Here is an 8,445-nt window from a genome sequence, read left to right on the forward strand (position 1 = left end):
GGCGGCTCGTTGCTCTAGAGGCTTTCCCATTCACCTTCCCACTCCTGGGCCAGACTACACTCAATCATATGACCCACTGAAGAGATGAGTCTTCAGTAAAGACTTAAAGGTTGAGACCGAGTTTGCGTCTCTCACATGGGTAGGCAGACCATTCCATAAACATGGAGCTCTATAGGAGAAAGCCCTGCCTCCAGCTGTTTGCTTAGAAATTCTAGGGACAATTAGGAGGCCTGCGTCTTGTGACCGTAGCGTACTTACATAGCGTTCTTATGGTCTCAAGCTTCAAGCTCTTATTCTGTGTCGACTAACAATGTTTCATTGTTGATCCATAAAGCAATCAAACATGCATGCAAGTACAGATCTATTTGTATCTCTCTGATGGTGGATAGGATTGCATGCAGTGTACTCTGATTCCAGATCTGTGGTTAATGGTGACTTCTCCCTTTAGCACCCCTTGCTGCTCCTCTGTACGTAATGTGATTTCTTACCCTGTGCTGCCACCTAGTGGTAATTTACCACCTCTGCTGTTTCCCCACAGGGCCGAGGCGGTAAGAAGTTCCACATCGAGCTGAAGGAGATCATGGAGAGGGACCCTCTGTCCCAGCTGTGTGAGAATGAGAAGGACCTCATCTGGACACTACGCTACGACTGCATGGAGAACTTCCCTCAGTCACTGCCCAAACTGCTGCTCTCCGTCAAGTGGGGCAAACATGAGGACATGGCCCAGGTACATACTGTGCCACATGAACCTGTATTGATCGTGTTTTTTAACACACTCAATTTCTTCTCAAGGGCAATAAACTAGTGTGCTAGTGTGTGCCTCAATGGTCAGATCCTAAATGAACCCCTAGCCCATACCACTATGCCCCTCATCAGTCCCTTCAAAGATCTGCTGTGCTCCTGTATTGGTTATTAATCATAGTGAATGATCTGTCTCTCAGCTCCAGGCCTTGCTGCAGATCTGGCCCAAGCTGAGTCCCAGGGACGCTCTGGAGCTGCTTGACTTTAACTATCCAGACCAGTACGTCAGAGAGTACGCTGTGGGCTGCCTGAGGGATATGAGGTAGTCCACACGCTCACAGACACGCTCACACATAACTATTCCTAGTTCACTTACTGTTGTAATGTCTTACTCACTATCTCTTCCACTCCCGCTCTGGCTCTCCCCCCTCTCCCTCTTTCTCTCACCCCCTCTCCCTCTCACCCTCTCTTCTGCTCCTGCTCTCCCCCCTCTCCTCTCTTTTCCTCTCACCCCTTTTCTGCCCCCTGCTCTCCCCCTTCCAGTGATGAGGAGTTGTCTCAGTACCTGCTCCAGCTGGTCCAGGTGTTACGTTATGAACCCTACTATGACTGTGCCCTCACCCGCTTCCTACTGAACAGAGCACAGTGCAACCGCAACATAGGACATTTCCTCTTCTGGCATCTCAGGTGAGAGAGAGTGAGACGTGGTGTGTACGTGTAAGGGTGTGTACGTGTAAGGGTGTGTACGTGTAAGGGTGTGTGTGTAATTATTTATTTTTTTCACCTTTATTTAACCAGGTAGGCTAGTTGAGAACAAGTTCTCATTTACAACTGCGACCTGGCCAAGATAAAGCATAGCAGTGTGAACAGACAACACAGAGTTACACATGGAGTAAACAATAAACAAGTCAATAACACAGTAGAAAAAAAAGTCTATATACATTGTGTGCAAAAGGCATGAGGAGGTAGGCGAATAATTACATTTTTGCAGATTATCACTGGAGTTATAAATGATCAGATGGTCATGTGCATGTAGAGATACTGGTGTGCAAAAGAGCAGAAAAGTAAATAAATAAAAACAGTATGGGGAAGAGGTAGGTAAATTGGGGTGGGCTATTTACCGATGGACTATGTACAGCTGCAGCGATCGGTTAGATGCTCAGATAGCAGATGTTTGAAGTTGGTGAGGGAGATAAAAGTCTCCAACTTCAGCGATGTTTGCAATTCGTTCCAGTCACAGGCAGCAAAGAACTGGAAGGAAAGGCGGCCAAATGAGGTGTTTGCTTTAAGGATGATCAGTGAGATACACCTGCTGGAGCGCGTGCTACGGGTGGGTGTTATCGTGACCAGTGAGCTGAGATAAGGCGGAGCTTTACCTAGCATGGACTTGTAGATGACCTGGAGCCAGTGGGTCTGGCGATGAATATGTAGCAAAGGCCAGCCAACTAGAGCATACAGGTCACAGTGGTGGGTGGTATAAGGTGCTTTAGTAACAAAACGGATGGCACTGTGATAAACTGCATCCAGTTTGCTGAGTGGAGTATTGGAAGTTATTTTGTAGATGACATCGCCGAAGTCAAGGATCGGTAGGAAAGTCAGTTTTACTAGGGTAAGTTTGGCGGCGTGAGTGAAGGAGGCTTAGAGTGCGTGTGTCAGGGTGGGTGCGTGTGTCAGGGTGGGTGCGTGCGTCAGGGTGGGTGCGTGCGTCAGGGTGGGTGCGTGCGCAAGGCCAGGGTGGGTGGGTGCGTGCGTCAGAGTGGGTGGGTGCGTGCGTCAGGGTGGGTGGGTGCGTGCGTCAGGGTGGGTGGGTGCGTGCGTCAGGGTGGGTGGGTGCGTGCGTCAGGGTGGGTGGGTGCGTGCGTCAGGGTGGGTGCGTGCGTGCGTCAGGGTGCGTGCGTGCGTGCGTCAGGGTGCGTGCGTCAGGGTGCGTGCGTGCGTCAGGGTGCGTGCGTCAGGGTGCGTGCGTGCGTCAGGGAGCGTGCGTGCGTGCGTGCGTCAGGGTGGAGCGTGCGTGCGTCAGGGTGCGTGCGTGCGTGCGTCAGGGTGGGTGCGTGTGTCAGGGTGGCTGCGTGTGTGTAAAGATTTAAAATACATTTTCCTCTACACAGGCTATATTTTCTTGTTGGTGTATGTTCCGTGAGGTCATGTGCATTAACCCACCCCAGGTATGACTGCCACTGTAACTGTAGGGTGACTGTGCTGCCCCCTGTAGGTCAGAGATGCACATGCCAGCCGTCGCTGTCCAGTTCTCTCTCATTCTGGAGGCTTACTGTCGCGGCAGCATCCCTCACATTGAGGTCCTGAAGAAACAGGTAAGGACCCCAACACGGGCGCGCTCACGCCCTGACCCCAACCTTAACCTGTGAATGAATCACTACAGTATATCTCATTCTGTCACCACCTCTAATTCTATAGTTTCTCTTCAGTTCAGAATGGGGTTATTTATAAAGAAGTCAGATGACAGCAGTCTGACTTCTAACCTCTGACCTCTACTGTATTAGCCCTGACATCCGCACTGCTGGCAGCTTCCTCCCACTTCCTGTTCACTGCTCTCCTTCCTGTTTTGGAATGAACTACCACACTGTGAGATGTTTCAGGAAGCCCATGCTGTCATGCGTAGCATCTGTGTCAGATTTGAAAGGCAATACAGAAGTGGTGTAATTTCATCATTATTACATTGCGTTTCTTCTATGTTGTAACAACATTACGCCCCTCTCTCCATAGGTGGAGGCTCTGAGCAAGCTGAAGTCTGTTGTAACAACATTACGCCCCCTCTCTCCATAGGTGGAGGCTCTGAGCAAGCTGAAGTCTGTGTTGTAACAACATTACGCCCCCTCTCCATAGGTGGAGGCTCTGAGCAAGCTGAAGTCTGTGTTGTAACAACATTACGCCCCCTCTCCATAGGTGGAGGCTCTGAGCAAGCTGAAGTCTGTGTTGTAACAACATTACGCCCCCTCTCTCCATAGGTGGAGGCTCTGAGCAAGCTGAAGTCTGTAAATGAGCTGATCAAACTGGGCACCATCAAGAACGCCCGCAGTAAGACCAAGGAGGCCATGCTCACCAAAGAGGCCATGATGACTTGTCTGAGACAGAGTGGCTACACAGAGACCCTCTCTGACCTGCACTCCCCTCTCAACCCCAGTGTCCTGCTCTCTGGAATCAAGTAAGGGCCAGGGGGAGAGGGTTAGATGGGAGTGGAGAGGGGGATGTGGATGACTATGATTTGACTCTCTCTTGCTCTATTTTTTTGCTTTTTCTCCCTCATTCCTCCCCTCTTTCATCCCTGCCAGTGTGGAGAAGTGTCGGTACATGGACTCTAAGATGAAGCCTCTGTGGATCGTCTACAACAACAAGCTGCTGGGGGGAGACACCCTGGGAATCATCTTCAAGAATGGAGACGGTACGAGGGGGTTGGATCTAACATTGACATGTTAGTCATTTAGCAGACGCTCTTATCCAGAGAGACTTACATGAGCAATTAGGATTAAGTGCTTTGCTCAAGGACACATCAACCAATTTTTCACCTAGTCAGCTGGGGGATTCGAACTATCGACCTTTCAGTTACTGGCCCAATGCCCTTAAGCGCTAGGCTACCATCCTCTAAGAGATGAAATGTAAGATCACTAAAGTTCAGGGGGAGAGAGCGAGGGAAGAATAGTGAGGTCAAGATGGAGGCATGTGTATTAAGGAAGGTGGTTTGAAGCTGGAAGGATGAATGAAAGACTCCTCTCTCTTTCCAGACCTGAGACAAGACATGTTGACACTGCAGATCTTGAGGTTGATGGACCTGCTATGGAAGGAGGCCAATCTGGACCTTAGGTGTGTATATTAATATAAAATGTGTGTGTCCTCAGTCAGACTCTGTCAGTAAGGCTTGTTTGTTCCTGTTCTCTGTAGGGAAGGGGACGCTGTGTTGGGGGGGGACCCTTAATCACCCCCTGCTAGCCTGACCTCTAACCTCCCCACATCCATACCCCCAGCATCACACACCCACTACCCGCTTCTCATCCTAATCAAATCCACACACACTAGCGCTCGCTCTCATACTCTAACACACACACAGTCTACCACATCTGGAGCTGAGCAGTGTGTGGGATTGTTTTGACAGTTGAGCTGGGGGGCAGGCTGTTAGGTTACAGGGACAAGGGCTCAGCGAGCAGAAGGAGCTCTGCAGACAGGGTCATAAAACACTGTGATGTGTTATTTGGAGTGTGATCATGCGTACATTCTGGTCACATGCTGAGACCGAGCCGGGGAAAAGGAAACAACATGGAGATAATTATAGGGTGCATCTCAATGGTGTTGATAATGATTCATTGGAACAAAATGTGTCTGTGCAGAATTGTGCCTTACGGTTGCCTAGCGACTGGTGACCGTTCCGGGCTGATCGAGGTGGTGTCGTCAGCGGATACCATCGCCAACATCCAGCTGACCAGTAGCAACGTGGCGGCCGCCGCAGCCTTCAACAAGGACGCACTGCTGAACTGGCTCAAAGAGAAGAACTCTGGGTAAAAGCACACTTTGCCAACGGGTTTGTTTGTTTCTTACACCAGGGCTCTTTCTCAATGTGACTTTCCAAAAGTTCTGTGTATTACTGACCTATTTCATAGATATGTAACTGTATGTATGTAACGGGCAACATGTTAGTGAGCTGCTATGCTTTGGCGGTGCAAACCCAGTGAAAGCTCCCACTTGGCCAACACTTTATTTTGTGTTTGTGTACTATGCAGAGATGCTCTGGAGAAGGCGATCGAGGAGTTCACCCTGTCATGTGCAGGCTACTGCGTGGCCACCTACGTCCTGGGGATAGGTGACCGCCACAGTGACAATATCATGGTTCGCAGCACTGGACAGGTGGGTTGAGGTGCTCCCCTGTACGACAGGCTAAATCACAGAGGTTCATTTATGGACTCTTTTAATGGAATCAAGTTCTTACATTGTGTGTGTGTCTCAGCTCTTCCACATAGACTTTGGGCATATCCTGGGGAACTTCAAGTCTAAGTTTGGCATCAAGAGGGAACGCGTCCCCTTCATCCTGACCCATGACTTCATCCACGTCATCCAACAGGGAAAGACGGGCAACACTGAGAAGTTTGGCAGGTGAGCTTCTGTCCCCTTTCACTACTCTGGTGATCCAGGCCGGGAACACTATCTGTTGCCTAGCTTTTATCAATGATCTACTTGAGTAAATGTATAGTGAACTGAATGTGTGTGTTGTGCCTAGTTTCCGTAATTACTGTGAACAAGCCTACCTGATTCTGAGGCGGAATGGGAACCTCTTCATCACCCTGTTTGCCCTCATGCTGACTGCTGGACTGCCAGAGCTCACCTCGGTCAAGGATATACAGTACCTAAAAGTAATTCACACACACGCACGCAGTATATATTTGGCCACGTCACATGTGCTACAGAAGTAATCAGTTATGATTAGAGTAGTTAAGTCTCCTCCCTTCTCCCCTGTAGGACTCTCTGGCCCTGGGGAAGACCGACGACGAGGCACTGAAACAGTTCCGCCAGAAGTTTGACGAGGCACTGAGAGAGAGCTGGACCACCAAAGTCAACTGGATGGCCCACAACGTGGTCAAGGACAACCGCTCCTAGAACAGACAGACATCCTGAAGCTGGAGGGTTAAAGGTCAGGGGTTAGGAGGGTCTGAGGTCTATCCAGGGCTGGGACAACCGTGATTGAGCGGGCTAAGGTGTTGCTAAGGGGTGAAGACCAGACAGGACTGGACTTGGGGCCTTAAAGAAGGGAACCTAGAAGACCATCTTAAACACACATGCTCTTACAGGCTTAAAATCCCCCTCCCTTTGCCTTTCCTCTGGCTTTTGAAGCTGCTGTGTGCCTCCAGCCAGTCCAGCAGTCCCATTGTCTCTCCCTGATCTTGTGACATATTTGTGGGTAATGTGGTTGCGTGTTTTGCACTCGCTCAGTGAGAGTCAGAGCCCAACACCTGAGGAATAATGTGGTTTCTCCGGCCCCCCCGTTGTAAATGGACTGCCCCCTTGGAGCCTGGACTAAACTAATGAGGAAGGGGACAGGGGTGGTTATCAGCAGGACTTCTGATCTGCCTCGTGTTGGACTTAAAGGGAGAGGTTGGGGTTGATCACACCCACTCCAGGCCTTGCACCAGACAGTTTGATTGACAGCACACGTAAAGACTGGGTGTGTAAAGACTGAGGACCAAAGCGGCTCACCCGCGTGTCTTTAAATGACACCAAAACGTGCACATGGCCAGAGGAAGTGGGTCTTATTGGACTTTTCCTCACGAGGCTCCAGTCCATCTTGAAAGTGTGCCTAAAAACTGGAACAGATTGTATCTTTTAGTTTTTTTTTCTTCATGTTTTTATTTTATTGCCATTTAAGATTTAATTCTATCTAAGATGTTTAAGATGTATATGTGCCAGACTACTAGAGACAGAGTTAGAGAGAGAGACCCTCTGATCCTGTGGTCTTGAGAAAGAGTCACTCATGACCAAATTCTCTGGACTCCTCCTCCCGACAGCTAAAGAAACGTTTATGTGCAGGTTTTTCAACTTTACGCACTCCGCTGTCCCCTCCTAGTAGCTAGCTAGTTATTTCCCTCGCTGTAACCTTAACAGAACTGCGGGAAAGCAGTGCTCAGCAAGCTGGGGCAAAGAACACTGATTTGGCGTGCATGCTGTGCGCTCCACACTGAATACACCATCCCGGTGACATCCCGATGGTTACCAATATTATAATATTTCTCATGAAGGCTGCTATCCTACTTGGAATAAAACAAACTCTAGGGAAAGATTTGGCCATTCGTCGATTGATTTGGTGGTTTAGCTCTAGGGAAGAGGCATCCATGTGGGTGGGGCGGTTCAATTTGGTCACGCAGCTTCTGTCTTTGAGAAAAGGGGTGAATTAGACCATCAAACACTGGCACCATTTTGAAGAAAGGACGGAGGGAGAGAGAGCTTAAAATGTTTCTAAAACTTTATTTTGTGTTCCTGCTTTGAAGCGTGGATGTAACATTCCTGTGTTCCATTTGATCAAACCATGGTGGTTGTTGGGCAAACAGAACAGGCACAAAGGGTGAGTCCTCACCACACTACCCCATAGAGGTATTATCACTACCCCATAGAGATTCTGTCTTACACAGACTTGCCTAAGGATGCCAGAACTAGTCTTTCAAAGCACAAAACGGCTCACATGATAACCACAATGAAAGAACTCACTAAGAAATAACCGAAGCATGTAACTAAAATGCCTTTTAGGACCAAAACAAAAGAGAACTTTGTCGTTTTAGGTTTGTTTTTACTGTGTTTTTAATAATCTGTTCAAAAATTGAATGTTTGTGTGAAAAATGTCCTCTTTTTTTTTTACATCAGCTGAAATGGGCGGAGTTTTGGACCTGTGGGAGGGGTTTGCCAGCAGAAGGCGTAACACTGCGATTCAAAGCTACTTCCTGGGTTTGTCATGAGGGGCTCTTCCAGTATCTGTGTTTTGATTTTGTGCAATATCCGTATAGGAGTCTACATGATGTAAATGAACCCTTGGGCCCTGATGCCTGAGGCTATAATGGTTGTCACTGTGGGTTCATATGTATTGCTGCTGTATTTCTCACTGCCAGCCTTCGTAAGTCTCTCAGACACTGAATATTGTCAAATGTACAGGCTTTTATGCTTTTGCAGTTTTTTGTTTTCATATGAGTTTTATTAAAGTTATTTTCCATCTAA

At 48.6% G+C, this 8,445-nt stretch overlaps 1 protein-coding gene across 1 annotated transcript in view; it reads left to right on the forward strand.

Annotated features, from left to right (window-relative positions):
• LOC115141974 (phosphatidylinositol 4,5-bisphosphate 3-kinase catalytic subunit beta isoform-like) overlaps positions 1-8,445 on the forward strand; it is an 84,097-nt gene extending 75,652 nt beyond the window's left edge. The window contains exons 13-24 of the mRNA XM_029681413.2: positions 539-727; positions 942-1,063; positions 1,285-1,428; positions 2,954-3,053; positions 3,708-3,904; positions 4,032-4,141; positions 4,482-4,560; positions 5,082-5,249; positions 5,472-5,595; positions 5,696-5,841; positions 5,966-6,098; positions 6,205-8,445. Coding sequence (XP_029537273.1) covers positions 539-727; positions 942-1,063; positions 1,285-1,428; positions 2,954-3,053; positions 3,708-3,904; positions 4,032-4,141; positions 4,482-4,560; positions 5,082-5,249; positions 5,472-5,595; positions 5,696-5,841; positions 5,966-6,098; positions 6,205-6,342 — 1,650 coding nt within the window. The 3' untranslated portion in view covers positions 6,343-8,445. The remainder of the gene's footprint in view (positions 1-538; positions 728-941; positions 1,064-1,284; positions 1,429-2,953; positions 3,054-3,707; positions 3,905-4,031; positions 4,142-4,481; positions 4,561-5,081; positions 5,250-5,471; positions 5,596-5,695; positions 5,842-5,965; positions 6,099-6,204) is intronic.

The sequence above is a fragment of the Oncorhynchus nerka genome, linkage group LG14 (genome assembly GCF_034236695.1).
Source record: "Oncorhynchus nerka isolate Pitt River linkage group LG14, Oner_Uvic_2.0, whole genome shotgun sequence".
Taxonomy (NCBI): Eukaryota; Metazoa; Chordata; class Actinopteri; order Salmoniformes; family Salmonidae; genus Oncorhynchus; species Oncorhynchus nerka.